Genomic DNA, 19391 nt, shown 5'->3' with positions numbered 1-19391 from the left:
CTCCACGTACCTACGTACGTAGCTACGGTGCAGATTTAACGCCGAAGCATAAATCACGCTTAATAAACAAAAATCGCGTCAGGAGCCTTTACTTGTTTACAGTGGGAGGGTGCTAATCCTTTTTTGTGAGGTTTTATGTTGATAATCGAGAGAACTTCAGGTTGAATTAACTTCCCTGATAGCCAGGGCCTGAGCATCGCCAATGATTTCCCGAATCGATGCGATTCTGATTCACGAGGTCGACATTCGATAACATTTTGAGATCTCCACTTTTGAGTAAAAATTGAAATTCTGAGCATATCAAACACTTCATTTCCTGCCTTCTGGTGAATTGTTCTGCATCAATTTGTGCCTTTTTTGCATCAAGTTGTGGAGCAAATGTCTTTATTTACGTAAATTAAATTATACTGGCCAGTTTTGATTATTAGTGAGGTTGTAACCCTTTATCCCCCCTGTAAATTACGCTTATGCTTATAATACACCAGGTATTACATATATTAATCATATCAAAAGAATAGATTTTTGGGATTTTATTAATCAATATCAGATCACTCAAACAAAGAAAAAAAAAAATTTAATTTGAGAATGGATTATTTGAACCCAGCCCTACTGATAACAGTGTTTGGTGTTTTAAGCCCCCAACGTCGCCTTCCAGGCAGCACTGTCTGGAAGGCACAAGGATTAGGCAATGGTTAGGGGCATGGTTAGGTTCCTTGAAGTCAACGGTCGCAGCGCTGCCTTGAAGTCAATATTAGGGGCTTAAAACACCATCGAGCACCGATAACTCTTCCTCACGCCAGCTTCAGCAGCAGCCCGTATGGTCGGATGGACTCCTGCACGATGGCTCTCATCTGGACGTCGTTGCACTCTTTGGGGAGGTAGACCAACCAGACGTCCTCCCTCTGGCACTTCACCCTCTTTGACGGGTTGATGCGGTTCTGGAGAACCACTTTGTACATCTTCCCGTCCACTTTGGACTTGAACCTCTTGCAGTACTTCTCCGCCAGCTTGATGTCCGGCGTGGAGTACACCCCTCGGCCCCTCGTCTCGGTGTTGACCAGCGAGGCGGCGGCAACATCCAGGAAGCTCGGCTCATCGTTGGGGCTCCCGCCGTGGGTCAGGATGATGCCCAGGGAGCCATCCATGTTGTTTCCGTGGTAGGAGACGGGCCAGGCGTCCTTCCCCGTCCCGAGCCAGGTGTCCTCGTCGTACTTCTGCACGACCTGTAGGGCGGCGCGGTTCCAGCCGCAGGGACGGATGTACGGCTCGTTGCCGCGCAGGAACGTCTTGCTGCCGTCCTGGGGGGGGGGCACAGGTCAACAGGGTCAGAGGGAAACGCTAATATGCTACATGCAAAATAGAAAAGAGATTTCCCACTCTCCCTTCCCCCCGGGGATTGTCCACTCCTTTACGAGGATGGTGTCCGTTTACTTATGAGGAATTCAAACTATTTCAAACCAGTCTAACTGCCTCCATTATGTCAGTATAACCTATAACCACCTTATATGTCAGTGCTTTGTGTGTGTGTGTGTGTGTGTGTGTGTGTGTGTGTGTGTGTGTGTATATCACTATATGCGTAATTTTGCCAGGAACAGCCATTCTTTTAAGATGACTGTTCTCCATTGTACTAGTAAATATTCCTCACACCTCCTCACTCCTTTCCTCCCTCTCTCCCTCTTCACTCACTCCCTCCTTCCTTCTCTCTTTCCTTTAATCCCTCTCTATCTCCCTCCCTCACTCTCTCCTTCCGTCCGTCCCTCTGTTTTTCCCTCCCTCACTCACTCCTTTCTCGCTGTCTTTCCCTCCCTCCCTCACTCCTTCACTCCTCTCCCTCCTTCCCCCTTCTCTCTCTACTTCCCTCCCTCCCTCTTCACTCACTCTCTTCTTTCTTCTCTCTTTCCTTTAACCCCTCTCAATCTCCCTCCCTCCCGCTCTCATTCCCTCCCTCCCTCTGTCTTTCCCTCCCTAATCACTCCTCTCTTTCCTTTACTCCCTCTCAATCTCCTTCCCTGCCTCATCTCTCCCTCTCTCAACTCACTTTCTCTCTCTTTTTCTTTTACTGCCTCCCTCCCCATCTCTTTCCCTCTCTCCCTGCCTCCCTCCCTCCCTCACTTGTCACTTACCTTCTCCTTCCCTCTCCCCTCCCTCTCTCTCCTTCCCTCCCTCTCTCTCCACCCTTCCTCCCTCTCACCCTCTTCAGTCACTCTCTTCTTCCTTCTTTCTTTCCTTTAATCCCTCTTAATCTCCCTCCCTCACTCTCTCCTTCCCTCCCTCACTTGTCACTTACTTTATCCTTTCCTCTCCCCCTCTCACCCTCTCCTTCCCTCCCTCCCTCCCTCTCTTCCTCGCTTTCAGTGTTTTCCGGCATCACATTTGACATTTGGCTCAAACAAAAGAGAAAGACATGCGAACAAGTGATTACTCAATAAATACATTCTGATGTTATTGATCTTGATGAACTAATGAAATGAAGGAAGAGAGAAAGTGTAGGTAAGCGTCGTCACCTTAATGTTGGTGAAGTCGTAGTCGTACTGCTGATGGAAGAAGTCCTGCGGGTTGATCTTCACTGTGGTCCTGAGGCTGGGCTGCGGCCCGGCGGTGGACAGGCCTTCAGCCAGAGCCGGCGGGGAGCTGTACAATTCCTCCTCGTCCACGTCCTGCAGGGACAAAGTCCCCAGACTTGGGTACTCCAGCTGTTTGAACCCCTCCTGCTTGTAAAACTCCTTGAGGGCCACGATGTTGACAAAGTCCTGCGGGGTGAGCTGGGAGGCCCCGGCGGTCGACTCGACGTTACAGCCGGAGAGAGCCGACAGGGCCTCCAGACACAGCCGACTGTCTGGCATGGCTGCTGACAGGAACAGGAAGGCAGGGAACAACAACGTTTACTACAACGTCAAGTAACTGCTTTTTTCTTAAGAGTTTGAGCTGTTTTTGTCTTGAAGAAAAGGTAGAACATGAAGAGGTGGAAATCACTTTGTCTGCTGCGTCGACACAAACAACTCGCCCAAGTTTCACTTTCATTCTTTCACTTTCAGTAGCTGAGTGTGAGTCAAATCCGGCTCTGCTCTGAGGGCGCGGCTTAGTCATGCACACATTACTCATAGATAAGGAAAGAAAGGAGAGGAAGAAAGGAGGAACAGAAGGAAACATACAAGGAATGAAAAGGAAAGAAAGGACAGAAAGAAGGAGGAAAAGAAGGAAGTAAACAAGGAAAGAAAGGACTGAAGGAAGGAGGAAAAGAAGGAAGTAAACAAGGAAAGAAAGGACTGAAGGAAGGAGGAAAAGAAGGAAGTAAACAAGGAAAGAAAGGACTGAAGGAGGAAAAGAAGGAAGTAAACAAGGAAGGAAAGGACTGAAGGAAGGAGGAAAGGAAGAAGGTTCTAAGCAAGGAATAAAAGGAAAGAAGGAAGGACAGGAAGAAGGAAATAAACAAGGAAAAAAAGGACTGAAGGAAGGAGGAAAGGAAGGAAATGAAAGAGGAATGAAAGGATGGGAGAAGGGAGGAAAAGAAGAATGGTTTCAGAATTTTCCTCATATGTCAGAATTTTTTAAGATTATTTTTTGGGCTTTTCCACCTTTCATTTTTGACAGGACAGCTAGGTGAGAAAGGGAAGAGGAGGACATGCAGGAAATCGTCACAGGTCGGATTCAAACCCTGGACCTCTGCGTCGAGGCATAAACCTCTCAGTACATGTGCGCCTGCTCTACCCACTGAACCAACCCGACCACTTCTCATATTTTGTCTACATTCAGAGCCAATGAACTGCTGTTTGGCCGGTGTAATCTTTCCACCTCGTGCTTAACTCCCCCCCCCCCCCTCTTCTCTGTCTCCAGGGAAACCAGCTGTTTGCTGCTGTAAACCAATGAAAAGCAACACGAGTCAGAGCGTCACCGAGGTCTGTAGATCCTTCCGTCCTTTCATTCCTTGTTTATTTCCTTGCTTATTTATTTCTTTCTTCCTGTTTTTCTTCCTCCCGTCCTTTTATGCTTTGTTTATTTCCTTCTTCTTTTCCTCCATTTTTCGTTCAACCTGGAAACCGTAGCAAAACATTGCACACTGTTGTAAACTTGAACGTGCCCCAGATTTTTCACAAGCTACTTGATCCAAATACTGATTTCCTGCTTCAAAAATTAAAAAAAGTATAGATATGTTTATTGATCTAATATGAATGAAAGTTTTCCTGTGTGAATGTGGAGGTTAACTAGTGTCTTGTCTCTACAGGAAGTGTCTTTGCACTATTCCAGTCTGAAGCATGCAGGCAAGCCCCGCCCCTTGGGCCGAGGAGGGACAGGATTGGTCGAAGAGGACGTCACGTACTCGGCAGTGACCAGTCGCAAATACTCAAACGGTTCCCATGGGAACAGATAAAACGACTCTCTGTTATTTGTGTTTTCAACAGAAGAAAACAAATTCTTTCAAATATGATTCATTTGAGATTTTATGAACGTTACTGCTTCTGCTCTTTAAACAAGTTTCTTTTTTTAAATACAAGTTTCTATAAATGTCTCTAAAGCTAATGTCAGGAACTATTTTACCCCAAAATATGCTGGAGAAACGAAAGCACCGTCCTCTCTGTAAGTTTTCTTTAAACTGTGATATTTTAAGCTATTTCACTGATAAGTTTTTCACATTAAAATGCAATAGACTGTGTGAAATGTGTACAAATGAAGCTATACTTTGCCTTCACTTTCACAGTGTCTATCTTTCACCTCCTTAAAGGTGCCGTAGGTAGGATTGTGAAGATCCAGGACTTAGCCAACAAATTTGAACATCGACAACTTCTTAGTCCCTCCCCCCTTTACGCTAAGTCACAAAACGGCCTCCTAAGCCCCTCCCCCCACAAGGGAGAATGAATGTGTGTGCATGAGGAGTGATTGACACGTAGTTAGACACCCCCCCTGGCCCTGATTGGTGCATCTGAACAGGGAGTGGTGGATTTTTGCATATCTCACTACAGGCTGTAGGTGGAGCCAGGTTACCTGCTTCATGTAGTTCTACTGGAACATAGGCTCAGATTCAGCAAATATGACGGAAGGTTAGTTTTATAGGCCTAAGGCTTACCTACTGCACCTTTAACATAATTTACATACATGTAAACACAACAGAAGAATGGTAAAATGTCACTGTACCACTTTAGATACATATAATGATAGCAAGTTTATTTGTACAAACCATGTACACTCACCTAAAGGATAATTAGGAACACCCTACTAATACCGTGTTTGACCCCGTTTCGCCTTGAGAACTGCCTTAATTCTTCGTGGCATTGATTCAACAAGATGCTGGAAGCATTCTTTAGAAATGTTAGCCTATATTGATAGGATAGCATCTTGCAGTTGATGGAGATTTGTGGGATGAACATCCAGGGCACGAAGCTCCCGTTCCACCACATCCCAAAGATGTTCTATTGGGTTGAGATCTGGTGACTGTGGGGGCCATTTTAGTACAGTGAATTCATTATCATGTTCAAGAAACCAATTTGAAATGATACGAGCTTTGTGACATGGTGCATTATCCTGCTGGAAGTAGCCATCAGAGGATGGGTACATGGTGGTCATAAAAGGATGGACATGGTCAGAAACAATGCTCAGGTAGGCTGTGGCATTTAAACGATGCCCAATTGGTACTAAAGGGCCTAAAGTGTGCCAAGAAAACATCCCCCACACCATTACCCCACCACCACCAGCCTTCCCAGTGGTAACAAGACATGATGGATCCATGTTCTCATTCTGTTTACGCCAAATCAGACCAGGCAACATTTTTACAGTCTTCAACTGTCCAATTTTGGTGAGCTTGTGCAAATTGTAGGCTCATTTTCCTATTTTTAGTGGAGATGAGTGGTACCCGGTGGGGTCTTCTGCTGGTGTAGCCCATCCGCCTCAAGGTTGTTTGTGTTGTGGCTTCACAAATGCTTTGCTGCATACCTCGGTTGTAGCGAGTGGTTATTTGAGTCAAAGTTGATCTTCTATCAGCTGGAATCAGTCGGCCCATTCTCCTCTGACCTCTAGCATCAACAAGGCATTTTCGCCCAAAGGACTGCCGCATACTGGATGTTTTTCCTTTTTCAGACCATTCTTTGTAAACCCTAGAAATGGTTGTGGGTGAAAATCCCAGTAACTGAGCAGATTGTGAAATACTCAGACCAGCCCGTCTGGCACCAACAACCATGCCACGCTCAAAGTTGCTTAGATCACCTTTCGTTCCCATTCTGACATTCAGTTTGGCGTTCAGGAGATTGTCTAGACCAGGACCACACCCCTAAATTCATTGAAGCATCTGCCATGTGATTGGTTGATTAGATAATTGCATTAACGAGAAAACTTCCAGGTGTTCCTATTAATCCTTTAGGTGAGTGTATATGTATATATATGTAATATGTAGCATCCACTGGGATTTGTGTGTCTGTAGCTTAGTATCTGCCAACAGTTGTAATTTCCCCACTGGGGATCAATAAAAAAGTATAAATAAAACAACAGTAAATATATCACTTTGGGTTTTTTTCATTTTTAATAAATACATTGTGATAAGAAAAGCTCTGGTCTTGTTTAATTTCTACAACCTGTCCTTTATGTACTGAGCCCCTAAAGGGGCATTTTTTTATCGTACTTCTCGTATGCATGAGATACTTAAAAGTGCCCACGAGAAACGTTTATGTGAGCAGGAGACGCATGCGAAAGCATCTCATGCTCACGACAAACCAATCCGAGGCTAGCAAAATGATGCTAACAAAGTACTGCTAACGTTATGTGGCTAAAGTTAATATTTCACATCGACAGCATAACATCAGTTACAGGGTTTCCAATGGGTCATAAGCATTCTTAAAAAGTCTAAAATCTGCTTTCTGCGGGGCTATGTTCCCACAGCCCTATGTTCCCACATTTCTAAGAATTTTCTTTTCACTGAAAATTAGGCCCTATGTTCCCTCATTTTAGGACATTTTCAAAATTAGGTCTTGTGTTCCTACATGTCCCCTCAAGGGTTAGGGTTAGGGTGTGTTAGGGGTTAGGCGAACATAGGGCCTAATTTTCAGTGAAAAAAAAGTTCTTAGAAATGTGGGAACATAGGGCTGTGGGAACAAATGATGCTAACAAAGTATTGCTAACGTTATGTGGCTAAAGTTAATATTTCACATCCACAGCATGACAGTAACCTCACCCCCACACTTATCATTTTAGAGTTTGTTGATGACACCATCAGGTAGCATACATTTCGTTGCGTTTTCAGGAAGATGAATACCTCCTCCTCGGCAGCCATTCTGACTGGTACTCGGATTGGTTTCTCGTGGAAACTCCGACATTGTACGGATTTCATCTGAGAAAACGGCTCAGGTCTGGTATCAATCTTATCATCTAACTCTTAGCAAGAAAGCAAGTAAGCGTATATCCTAAAAGCTCGGACAATTACCTATTTTATAAGAACATATTTTATGTGTTCATGTACTGATGTGTTTTTAATAGCTGTTGCGAGGGAAATTTCACTTAAAGGGACAATTGAGTTAAGTTAAAATAGGTATACGCGGTACATAAATCAGTGTTTTAATCACATTGGGATACATACAGTACTGTAGGAAAGTGCATTAACATGTAGGTTAAGATGAAAAACAGCCTCTCATGGTTTCATATTTAACATTTCGTTGCACTCCTGACTGTCAGAGGGCTGCAACAGGATGCAGCAGAAAGCATTTCTGTTTGGCGGCCGGTCTGGTGATGACCGAAGAGTAAATGACATCGTGGTGGTTCTGGTCCAGTGTAGGCCTGCTGGGTCTCTCCCTCCAGTTCTGTCGGCCTAGAGAGGCGTAATGGATAGTCTCTTCCGGCAGGGACGGACTCTCGGAAACCTCACTCTCTGCAGAGACACAGGTGTGTACAGTATGTACGGTGAAAACTGATATGAGGATGAATGAAACGTACGGTGCAAAGGGTGGATGGTATTACCGGTTTGCATGTTGGACGTATTCCACGGCTGCAGCTCCGTGTCTTCATGCCTCTGGGCTGCAGACAAACGGAAGACAATGAAAGACATGCAAAACAACCCAGAGCATTTTTTTTTTTACCTATCCCAGAATGCATCTGTGGTGTAGCCAAACCTTACTCAGCAGTAGGGCTGTTGGAACGAATTCCGAAAGTTGAATATAATTTGAATAGTAAAAAAATCAATACTAATCGAATGCTGAAATTACTACGTTGGCTAATCTCCCTCTTCTCATGTCACGTCTGATGAACAATAAGATACGGGCGGGAGAAACACAAGGCATTGTGAGGTAACGTTACGTACCGAGTAAAGTTAGTACAAGGGGGAGTGACAGGCTGCGGCTGGAAATCGGAAGAAGGGTGGGAAATAGTTTAGACATCCACCGAGCCAAAGTGCTTAGGTTAGCAGTAGTTAGCTCGTTCTGGTTTCTTAACTGCGTCGTAAGTTATAGGAGCTTAGCTGGGAGCTTCATGGAGACAGGTGAAGTTAATGTTAGCTGCCCTACAGCTGTCAGAGTTAGCTTCGACTTCATATATTACCTTCTAATAGCTGTATTCTCAGTAACGGCAGAACAATCTGCAAGAAACAGGTTGCTTATAAATCACTAAAATAGTAGCGGGAGTACCGTTTGGCTTAATTATCAATGCCGTTAGCATCGTGGCTAACACTGTTGTTACTTTACTTTATGACAAATCGTTTCGGCTGTGCTTTCTAACATGATGTCATTGTGCTAACCGAGCAACGTTAGCCTTTACAACAGAGCCGCTTAACTAGCTACACTTGTTAGATAATGTTTCATTACAGAGTTCTCTGTTGATTTGTGTTTGTCGCTGTGTGCTCGTGGTGGAAAATAATGTAAACAGAGAGAGGCGTGCCAGAAATGCAATGCGCCGTGACGTAGATCCCCTTCAAGACCAGGCTGATGTTGGAAGTCCCTCTAGTGGACAAAACGTGTAACAACAAGCACATGCTGATAGTGGCATTGACAATGCATACGCCTGAGTAGTGTAGTACATATTTAACAAGCTGCATTTGAGCATTAAATATTTGAATATTATTTGAATATTAAAAAAATTAACAAATGAAATTCGAATGGTATTATAGAGGAAGACTGACAGTTCTACTCCACAGCGCTGTGGAGATAGAGCTGGCAATGCAAGACTATACCAAGGGTTAAGCATTGTGAAACACTTTCTGTCTGTATCTTCAGATACCTGCACATCTGCGTTTCTTCTTCCTCCTGCACTTTATGCCAGTCAGTAAAACACAGACGGCGGCCATTAGGAGAATCATCACCGCCAACCCAACGACAGCAACCATCAGCAGCGCTGTGAGACCACGGACACAACATCTGCTCAGCAAAACATTCAAACTTCTGTAAACTTTCTGTATGAGAGGGGTGACGGTGCTGACTCACCATTCTCAGGTCTCTTCTTCCACTCCTTCGTCTTTGTTTCAACCACATCTGATGAACACAGCAGGAAGTTTAGTTTAGCAATCAATACCTGTTTTATCAAAATAATGTCAGGTATAGACAGTGGCAGTTCTGGACCATTTCAAATGGAGGGGCCAGGCTGCACCGTGAGAAAAAAAAATCCGTGGAAAAACATCATGGCAGAAAATTACCAGCATCTTTTCCGTTAAATTTACGGAAAATACAAAAACGGAAAATTCTGTAGATTTACGTAATAAATCCTCTGTACCTTTTAAATGGACATTTCTGTTAATCCAAAAAATCAAAATACGGAAAAACGACTGGGGAAAATCATTACAGAAAATTCCTTCACATTAGCCCGTATTTCGAGGGACATTTCCAACAGTGTGGGGCCACATGCGATTAGTCTCCGTGATACGCAGGTATACGCACGCCCAGTCTCATGGCAGTTCATGAAATGGTCACGTTATTAAATCTATTGATTTATGTACTGAACACGTTAATGTCGTTATTTGTGTGTGGGGAGCACGAATTTTAAAGCAATGTATTTCTTTTGTGATCACATTACATCACGATTACGGTAGCGAGTAGTATTTATAAGGCGAAAATCTGCGCAGGAAGGTTGGTCGGGGTGGTGGATGGGTCAAACAACACAGGACTTGCGTCCCGCGTGTTGCAGTTCCTTTCCGCATTATTCTCTTCCTAACCACAATCGTCCCATTGTTGTGGCCGGCGTGTGGCGTTTCATTTCCCCATTGTTGCACGCCACAGAGACCGCGGATGTGTCCCTGCGCCTGGGGATCGCGTCCCGCATGTGGCGTTCCGTCCCGTTGTTGTCGGCGGCGTGTGGCGTTTCATTTCCCCGTTGTTGCGTCCCCCAGAGCATCCCAGTGTCATGGCAGTTCGTGAAATGGTCACGTTTGAAAATCACGACCTGTACACAAAATAAACGAGAAAATCGTGACCTGTACACAAATCAATAAATCAAAATAACGTGACCATTTCACGAACTGGCGTGAGACCGAGTTGACTTATACTCCGTATACTCACTACATTACATTAGATTACACCACTGCCAACAACCTTCCATAGGTTTTCTTCTACAAAAGACAAACGATACACGTATAACAATAAACCCAAGACACTCATTCAGTGTTAACCTATGTTTTATGTATCACTACACATGAATAATATCCCCTCTTTGGGGATAAAGGTGGGGTTAAAAATGTATGGACATTTTTGCCACAGGGGGGCCAGAGGGGCACTTGCTACCCTTGCCCCCCCCCCAGAACCACCACTGTGCATGGATGATTGAATTCAAACTTAGCAGAGGAACTAAATGATGTGTCCCTGAGCTGGTGTTTAGAACATCCTACCTGTGACAGCAGCTGTTGCGATCGTACCGGTGGTTTGCTCGATGCTGGTCGACTCCAGCTGCACTGATTTATCAAAAAAGCCATTATTATTTTTAATTTGTGCCATCACAATGTGTTGTTCTTCTCAAAGCTGATGCAAAACACAACAAAATGCTTAATGTATTCCTTTATCCCTTGTGTTGTTTCTTAACAACCAAATAGCCCCAAAATAACTTGGATGCATGGATTTCATGGCATTTGAAAAAAAACATGTTTAAATGGTTTCAAAACAGCATCCTGACCTAACTTTGACCAGTTTAAACCAGTCTGTGATTCACTCAACATCCGCTGATTTCAACTATTGTCTTAGTCAAAATAATTCATATTTATATATATATATATATATATAACTAAAAAATTAGGTATAATGTCATTTTATTAGGTTTGTTGACCATGAATTAAAAAAAGCGTTGAAAAGAGGGACAACAATGACACATTTTTCAATTTTGACCCGGTATGACAAGTTCATGGACGACGGTGAAGACAACACAAGGGTTAAATGTGAACAAAGGACACTTTGTTTTTTTGTAAATGTCAAAGTTCATCAAGTGCTTTAATCACATTGGGATAGTAGGATACTGTAGGAAAGTACATTTACATGAAGAGTAAGATGAAAAACAGCCTCTGATGGTTTCATATATAACATGTCGTTGCAGTCTTGACTGTTTTGCTGGTCGACTCCGGCTGCGCTGATTAATCGAAAAGGATATCATTTTGAATTTGTACCATGACAATTTGTCATTCTTCTCAAAGCTGATGCAAAACACAACTTCCTGCTTAATGGGGGTCAGCCCTATGTTCCCACAGCCCTATGTGCCCACAGCCCTATGTTCCCACTGCTCAATGTTCCCATAGCCCTATGTTCCCACAGCCCTATATTCCCACAGCCCTATGTTCCTACAGCCCTATGTTCCCACTGCTCAATGTTCCCACAGCCCTATGTTCCCACAGCCCAATGTTCCCACTGCTCAATGTTCCCACTGCTCAATGTTCCCACTGCTCAATGTTCCCACATTTCTAAGATTTTTCTTAAAATTAGGCCCTATGTTCCCACATTTATAGGACATTTTCAAAATTAGGTAAACATAGGGCTGTGGGAACATAGGCACGCTCCCGCTTAATGTATTCCTTCATATGTGAACAAAATTTTTGTAAATGTCAAAATTCATCAAGAAAATAGAAACAGTTTAGACTGAATGTGACGTCTCGCTTATTAACAATTAACAATCACGTCCGGGTAAGTCTATATCCACGACGTTCCACTTCCGGGATTGCGCCGGATTTCACTCATTTAGGCCGGATGTCCGTTGCCTTGGGCTTCCTTTGTGTTCTAAACTCCGGTGGATTTCTGAGGACTGTGGTTAACTGCTCCTCAGATCTCTGCAGGGTAAATCCAGACAGCTAGCTAGACTATCTGTCCAATCTGAGTTTTCTGTTGCACAACTAAAACAACTTTTGAACGTACACGTTCCACCAAAACAAGTTCCTTCCCGAGGCTATTTTGCAGCGGCACCGTGGCTTTTCCCGGTGCTTAGCTCCGCCCATGACGATTGTGATTGGTTTAAAGAAATGCCAATAAACCAGAGCATGTTTTTCTCCCATCCTGGAAGTCTGTTTTGGACTTGCCAGACCCTCCTCTGCAGCGTCGCGGTGGAGGAAAGTCTGGCAAAGACAGACCTTACTACTACTACTTCCGGGTAAACAACTGGCCGTTAATTTGAATAACTGAGATGTGAAAATCTGCAAACTTGTGTGTGCGTTTTTCTAGAATAGATTTTGTAAATTAACTTTTTTAGGAACATTTACATCAAATCAAGTAATTCAATTCCAGCTAAGCGAACTAACCTGCCAGGACGGTGAGTCTGGCCAGCAGCTCTCCGTTACACTTATACCCTCCCGCGTCCTCCGGCTGCAGGTCCTCGATCTGAAGGTCCTCGATCTGCAGGGCATCGTTCCTTAGGCTGTGACGCGTCCTCTCTGATCTCACCGTGCCGTTTTTGAACCGGGTGAGGACGGGCACCCACCGGCGCGCTCCTTCCCTCTGGTGGGACCACTTCTTCATGGTTCTGGAGGAGCTGCTGCAGGGGAGCAGCAGCGTCCGGCCTGCAGACACAGCGAACTCAAGGCCTGAGGGAGCAGACACAAAGAGGAGTAATTTACAACCACCCCCAATAATCAAAACTGGCTACTGCAACCCACCCCAAAAAGCTTATGGGCCCTATCTTGCACCCGGCGCAGCGCAAAGCCTGACGCAAGTGTCTTTGCTAGTTTAAGACCGACGCAGTTGTCAATTTGACAATGCTGGTCTTACAGGGAGGTGTGTTCAGGTGCATTCTGGGCGTATTGCTATCTTGAGGCAGCGGGAAGTGATCGCGCCATTGACTACCAAAAACCTGGTAAAATGCGCCTAGGCTGATGCACAGCGTGCACACACTATGCTTGTTACACACACAGAGAAGCGCAGCAGCACACAAACACGCAAAAGATTAAAAGTAAAACTAGTACAATGTGAAATAGTATTATGATATGATCTGCTTGCGCTTTCACTTCACGCACGAGCAGATCGGTTTCTTCTCCTAAAAATCTCTCCGTCCTGCTTAGAAAATCCTCCATCATAATAACAATGTGCCGAGGTACAAACGCGCCTGGCTTTTAAAGGGAATGGGAGATTACACTGATTGGTTTATTGCATGTTACGCCCAAAACACACCTATGAATTAATGAAGACACTAAGTACAACCCTTTTGAACCATGCGCCCGGTGCACAGACCCTTTTTTCAAACTAGCGGAGTGGATTTGTACACGCCATGCGCTTAGATCGTTAAAATAGGGCCCTATATAATTTCCTTTACATAAATAAAGACATTTGCAAATTCAATTGTTGCGGAAAAATTCACTAGAATGCAGAAAATGAAGTGTTTGACGCTTAAAAGTAGACATCTCCCTCCCAACGTTGAACCCAAAGTTACGCCCTTGGCAGACACACAGAGGAATTATGGGTAAATGCCATTGGTACACAACTGACAGGATTTTACCTGCAGTATTTCTATAACAAGCTCCGGCTTCGCCCCGCTCCTTTTGGGACATATGGAGCATATTGTTTATAACACTTAATGGACTGGTTCCCTTCAGCTCTCGAAGTCTTCACATAGGCACATGAAATGCTGACTAATACTGTAGGTCTGAGTTATTTTGAGTTTGGTTTGTTGGTTTGTGTCTTTTTCAACAGGAAGTGAAGAAAGATGATGAGGAACATGTACAGGATGATTTTTTGCTTCAGCCGACAAATGGTGAGGGGATAATAAATGTTCCTTTTTACCAAAAAACACAACAAAAAAACAGACAGACAACTTCCTCTTTTTATTTTGATCGAGACTGATGTTCACACCATTGGCGCTACTGTCTTTAGTAGTATAGAGGAATAAAGAGCAATAAACATACAGTTAACCTACATAGAAACAATCATACATTATCTCATCCAATGCTTCAATGAGCATCTAATAAACCTCACACAATACCCCCTCTCCCCCCCTCCCTAACCTTTCCTCATAATCACAGAAGAACAGAAGAGAACCCACAACACATCCTCCCCCTCGTATTGCACTTCATTTTGATAATGATTGCACATTTCCCGTTAAATCATGCTGTGGTCAATAACTTCTGTATTGCACAATGCTCAATTGCATAATACCATATCAAATATATATTTGCTCTGTCGAAGCCTGCCTTTGACTTGCAGCTTCTGTGACGTCCGTCTCCGTTGCTCTGATTGGTTGTAGGTCTATCTGTTGCTCTGATTGGTTGTAGGTCTATCCAATTGAGTGCAGAGGCATTTTCTTTGCTGGTTCGGTTGAAACACGCACCATAATCACAGCCCAATGGAGCAGCATCAGACTCAGATTCTGACTAGAATCTGAGTATGATGACGCCAGGCTACCGGTCTCCCCTTACCTGTTAGCACCTGCAGCTCAGCCACCAGCCGCTGGTTACAGCGAAACTTCCCGCCGTCAGATTCTTCGAGCTGCTGGATGCAGAGGACACCGCCGGACTGCAGGATGTAGCGTTGGCGGTCGTCGTTGGCCTCGTCACTGCCACGTCGAGTCACCACCTTCCTGTCCCGATGAGTCCAGACCACATCAGAGCTGTCGGACCCGCCACACTGCAGACAGATGTGGTGATCCTCCGGGACTGAAAACCGGATAACTGCTGGAGGACAGAAACCGGTTGGAAACTCCCTGAGATTTTTTCTCATTCTGTTTTAGTACTGTTATTTACCTCATTTTATTTAGTGTTGTTTTTAAACCAGTTCAACTCTTCGCAGTACCCTGTTAGAGACTGTCCTCCCCGAAAAAAACGGCCACATAATGCCCACCGTACACAAGAAGACTTTAAACAGACTTTAAAAAGACTCAAATCGGACACCATCTCACATCTAACGTAATCATATGTAAAGACTGTGACTGGGGATCTTGCAGGGTCACACATTGCAAGGCTACAACTAGATTTGTTTTGAAAAATGTAACCAAGCTAGCTAGCTACCGCTAGCGTTAGCTGGTAACTCAAGGGAAAGTTTGCTGATTTTCTGTTCTGCCGTACATGAAGATGAATGTCTCCAGTACCGGGAGGTCTGCGTTTATCCGCCGGTAAAACTCCCGTTGGATGACTCGCTTCAGAAGGGTTGAAAATCAACAACTTTCCCTCTTTCTACCGCTAGCGTTTAGCTTGACGCGAAGCCATAGCAACCATAAACAACGCTGGCTCTAGCCATTTGCCAATACTTTTAGCGTGTATAGAGCCAACATATTTTAACATGTAAATCTGTAAACTAAGTGTTTATTTCAACCCAAACTAGAGTTGTGATGGTTGGTAAAATGGAAAGACGACCCAAAACGGCTTTTCATAGTTTTATTTTGTTTCTGTCGACTTTGAATGAAGTGTGTTTTAAGATGCTAAAACTACTGTTTATTTACATGGAGTCTGGTGGGTTTAGTGAACGCAATTTCGTGGATGTTTTAGATTAAAAAAAGGATCTTGCTCTTTAACAGAAAGGTCGACCTCCTTAGCAATCCTTTCCATAATGTTGTCAGTCACTTAGAATATTAATCTGAGTCTGTCAGCGGTAAAACGAGCACTTTTGTGAAGGTAAATACAAGCTGGACAATTGCCCTATTAACTTACATTGTAGCTTGTTTCGCCACTGCTGACTGCAGCGATCTCGCTTAATACTGGACCGATGTCAAAGATTGTTGTTCCCATCAGTCACTTAGACACAAAAACATAGGAACATAGGGTCCAGGTTGAAAAAAAAACGGTAGTTGCCCTTTAAAGACATGACTGAATTTATTTTTGACGGCACCACATCATCAAACGGAAATATTCTGTCCTCTACATTTCCCAGCTGCTGTTTTGGATGGGTTAGAGCTGTGTCACTCACATCCTGCTCATGGTCAGTTTTTAGCCTTGCTTCCTGTTTTATCTCATGGAAACATGTTCGTGCCATGTCATCCAGTCAGCCTCAAATGACAAAGCAGGAAACAAACGCTCAGAACAATGACTGCCAGTGTGAATGTTATAACAACACATTCTCACTCCCATCGCGTAAAATACGGACGCTTGGTCAGGTGCCTTTGGCGTTGTTATTGGCGCTAAAAGTCTCCTTTAGCGTCACGTCTAAACGTGTCCTATCTGCCGCTGAGAGCTGCTGCCCGAGCGTCCTTATTTTACGAGTTTGGAGTGAGAACGGGTTGGTTTTTATGAGAAAATGAACGTTTGAAATGTGCAGGAATGTCTTTATGAAAGAACTAAAAGTCTAATAATAACAATGCAACAAAAATGATGTGAGGGCTAATACTTGTTTTCTTTTTGATAGAGTTTTAAGTAGTCACTGGAATCATAGTTATTCAAACGTAGTTGATTATTTTCACTTCTTATTACTAGTTGACAGTTCATGCTCCATTATGAATGTAGAAAGGGCTCAAACATGTATCTTTTTTGTTGTTTGAGGTGCTTTTTCCTCAGTGTTTGTGGTTTATTCTATTTCAGAAACTTTTCTAGATTCTATATATATTCTATATCTATATAGAATATAGTATATTACAATACATATGCTATACTTTTTCTTAGTTCATATCACAATCATACAGTATAAAATCCCTTATTTTTACGACTGTTAGACAAAGTCCCAAAGTAAGTATCTTCATTCTTTTTTTTCCCAAGAATTTACTTTTGTAGGTTTAAAAAATATATAAATTTTTTCTATAGTATTTAAGGTTTCACACAGTGAAATGTAACTTGTCTTGCACTTAGACATGAAGACGAGCCAACATGCAGTATTTCCATAAGATGCACAGCAAACAACTCAATAAAAAATAAAAAAATATAATAAAATGACTGTTATTGAAAGATTGAGTAATGATATTGTAAATACACTTTTGTAACATGAGTCCAAAAGCAAATACAAAACTACAGTTGATTTTTAAAATGCTGATAAATGAATCACACTGACCTGTAGCTGTGGAGTATCCACTGCAGTGGATCAGAGCGGTGTTCAGGAAACAAACGTGACAGAAGATGATGAACGGGAACATCTTCAGATGGAAAACATCAAACTACTGCTGCTGCTGCTGCTGCTGCTCCAAGTCCGAAGCCTCAGCGTGTGAGACACTTTTCCACTTGTTGCTCCTCTTCTTTTTCCTCTTCCCTGTTTGTTACAAAGACTCTGTGTAGAACGGAGCGCCATCGTCTGTATATATCACAGACACATGGAGGCTTGTACTCCCAGCATTTACCAGCTGCCTTCAACGATAACTCAGCCAGTATCACTTGTGTTGTCTTTCCGTCGGCCATGCAACTTTAGTTTTTTCTGGGTCAACATTTAAAACAACCCCCCCCCCCCAAATAAAAGAATTCAACGTTTTTGGTCGTCGACAACATTGCGCCCCTAGCGGTGGCAGAAATACGACCTAATATCTAAACCAGAGAATGTAACGGTCGCGTGTTTAAATGTTTGAATGTTTGCAGTTTGGTGATGTTTAGGCCCCAAAACTATTAAGTTTAGAAAAAGATCATGTTTTTTGGGTTAAAATTAGACGTTACTTTACTTTCCGAAGGTGTCATGTTCATGTGTCGCTGAACATGACGTTCGTAAAGTCTTTTTGGTTATGTTTTACACCAAAACTACTTAGTTAAGTTCAGAAGAAGTGGTTTTGGGTTAAAATCAGACGCTACTTCACTTCCTAAAGGTTAGTAACGTTTCATACGGGACTCGAACTCCGCTCTCCCGGGTGATCGTCCTGCTTTGCTCCCGTCAACCACCACGGCCACTAGAGGGCCTCGCCATAAACATAAATATAGGTCGTATTAGCAACAGACTTCTGGGAACGATGGTCTCTAATAACTGTAAAAATATATTTTAAACAACCGAAGAACAAAGATGCAATATGTCACCTACTTTCAAATTCTGAAAACATTAAAATATTTTGAACTTAAAGAAAAACGACAATCTCAACTGTAAACGAGAGTCCAAATTCAGCTTTTAATTTGAGCATTTACATTTAAGATGTTCTATTTCACTGTCTATTTGTCCTTTAAATAAGATTTTTTTCCCCTCTTCTCTCTTTCACCTCTTCTCTTGTTCTAATGCACTGTAAGAGTTCATTCATTAATAGTTATTCTGGGTAAAAGTGAAAGTATCCCCCGTAGATTTGTTAAGGTGTATCTGTAAATCAAAGCCAAAAGAAATAACACATTCATTGAAGTATAGTTTATTTAACTAAATCATACTGACTTTCAATTGTAAATGACCAATTAGAAGAACACAATTTTCACACATCAAATTGTCTTGATTAAAGGTCCAATGTGTAGGAATTCCTCCCATCTAGCGTTGAGATCATATATCGCAATCAACTCTCTCGCGCCACGCAGTTCAAAGTACGTATTACAGCTACGGTAGCCTTCACGCGTCAAAAAGCCGGTCTCTTGCTCTTTTCAAATCCTTTTTCTTTTTCTGGGCGAAGAAGAAGACTCCTGTTCCTGAAATTTGGATTTTGAATACGTGTGGTCCTCCGTGTTTCCTTCTTCAAACTTTCCGGGGCCAGGAAGCTACGATACCCGTTAGCAGCATTAGCAGCACCTGTGAGTTTATCATGTGATGGCGAAAACGTGAAAGGTGGAGCAGTATGTCCCGTATGTCTCTTACCGGCTAACGTATCTCAAGATGGAGCATGAATACGGAGCGTCTACCCCAGTTCATGCAAACGCAAATGTAACATTTCAACCCAAAAGGAATACTTGGAATTGATGGTGGTGGTAAATATTCATGAAAAAGGACACGTTTGTGAACGGGCAACACAGATGTTGATAATGAACTACTAAACACGTTACACACTGGACCTTTAAATAATTTGCAAATTGTATATATATTGAGTTAAATTGTCTGAACATAATAATAAAACAGATATAGGGCCCTATTTTAACGACCTAAGCACATGGCGTGAAGCGCCTGGCGCAAGCGCGTTTAGGGCGTGTCCAAATCCACTTTTGCTAGTTTGACGGCGGAAAAAAGGGTCCA

At 43.1% G+C, this 19391-nt stretch overlaps 3 protein-coding genes across 5 annotated transcripts in view; 1 reads left to right on the top strand and 2 right to left on the bottom strand.

The window, feature by feature from the left end:
* Positions 1–3039, bottom strand: part of LOC144528483 (uncharacterized) — a 3291-nt gene extending 252 nt beyond the window's left edge. The window contains exons 1-2 of the mRNA XM_078267087.1: positions 2505–3039; positions 1–1298 (exon numbers count right to left, since the gene is read on the bottom strand). The exon at positions 1–1298 is cut by the window's left edge and continues 252 nt beyond it. Of these exons, the coding sequence (XP_078123213.1) occupies positions 792–1298; positions 2505–2843 (846 nt within the window). The 5' untranslated portion in view covers positions 2844–3039 and the 3' untranslated portion in view covers positions 1–791. The remainder of the gene's footprint in view (positions 1299–2504) is intronic.
* Positions 1–4444, top strand: part of LOC144528484 (uncharacterized) — a 13675-nt gene extending 9231 nt beyond the window's left edge. For both annotated transcript variants that reach the window (XM_078267089.1, XM_078267088.1), the window contains 2 exons: positions 3835–3896; positions 4223–4444. In XM_078267089.1, coding sequence (XP_078123215.1) covers positions 3835–3896; positions 4223–4369 — 209 coding nt within the window. In that variant the 3' untranslated portion in view covers positions 4370–4444. The remainder of the gene's footprint in view (positions 1–3834; positions 3897–4222) is intronic.
* A 3076-nt stretch (positions 4445–7520) lies between these two features.
* Positions 7521–17659, bottom strand: LOC144528482 (uncharacterized). Of its 2 annotated transcripts, none has more exons than XM_078267084.1 (8): positions 17328–17659; positions 14774–15028; positions 12668–12949; positions 10784–10846; positions 9390–9437; positions 9187–9300; positions 7936–7992; positions 7521–7846 (listed from the first exon to the last, which is right to left on the bottom strand). In XM_078267084.1, exons 1-8 carry the CDS (start codon positions 17407–17409, stop codon positions 7650–7652), a joined length of 1098 nt encoding a protein of 365 aa, XP_078123210.1. In that variant the 5' UTR covers positions 17410–17659; the 3' UTR covers positions 7521–7649. The 2 variants fall into 2 exon arrangements, with proteins under 2 accessions (XP_078123210.1, XP_078123212.1); XM_078267086.1 differs by having other exon boundaries at positions 14774–15025.
* Between the last annotated feature and the right edge of the window lie 1732 nt (positions 17660–19391).

The sequence above is a fragment of the Sander vitreus genome, chromosome 14 (assembly GCF_031162955.1).
Source record: "Sander vitreus isolate 19-12246 chromosome 14, sanVit1, whole genome shotgun sequence".
Taxonomy (NCBI): domain Eukaryota; kingdom Metazoa; phylum Chordata; class Actinopteri; order Perciformes; family Percidae; genus Sander; species Sander vitreus.
This window is presented reverse-complemented; position numbering and strand designations above follow the sequence as displayed.

Bases quoted from the DNA above. Each gene is read 5' to 3' on its own strand.
- LOC144528482 (XM_078267084.1), bottom strand. From the start codon at position 17,409: ATGTTCCCGTTCATCATCTTCTGTCACGTTTGTTTCCTGAACACCGCT. The intron at 15,029-17,327 runs GTCAGTGTGATT...TCTGTCCTCCAG, and splicing joins TGGATACTCCACAGCTACAG to CAGTTATCCGGTTTTCAGTC. The intron at 7,847-7,935 runs GTAATACCATCC...GTGTCTCTGCAG, and splicing joins TACGTCCAACATGCAAACCG to AGAGTGAGGTTTCCGAGAGT.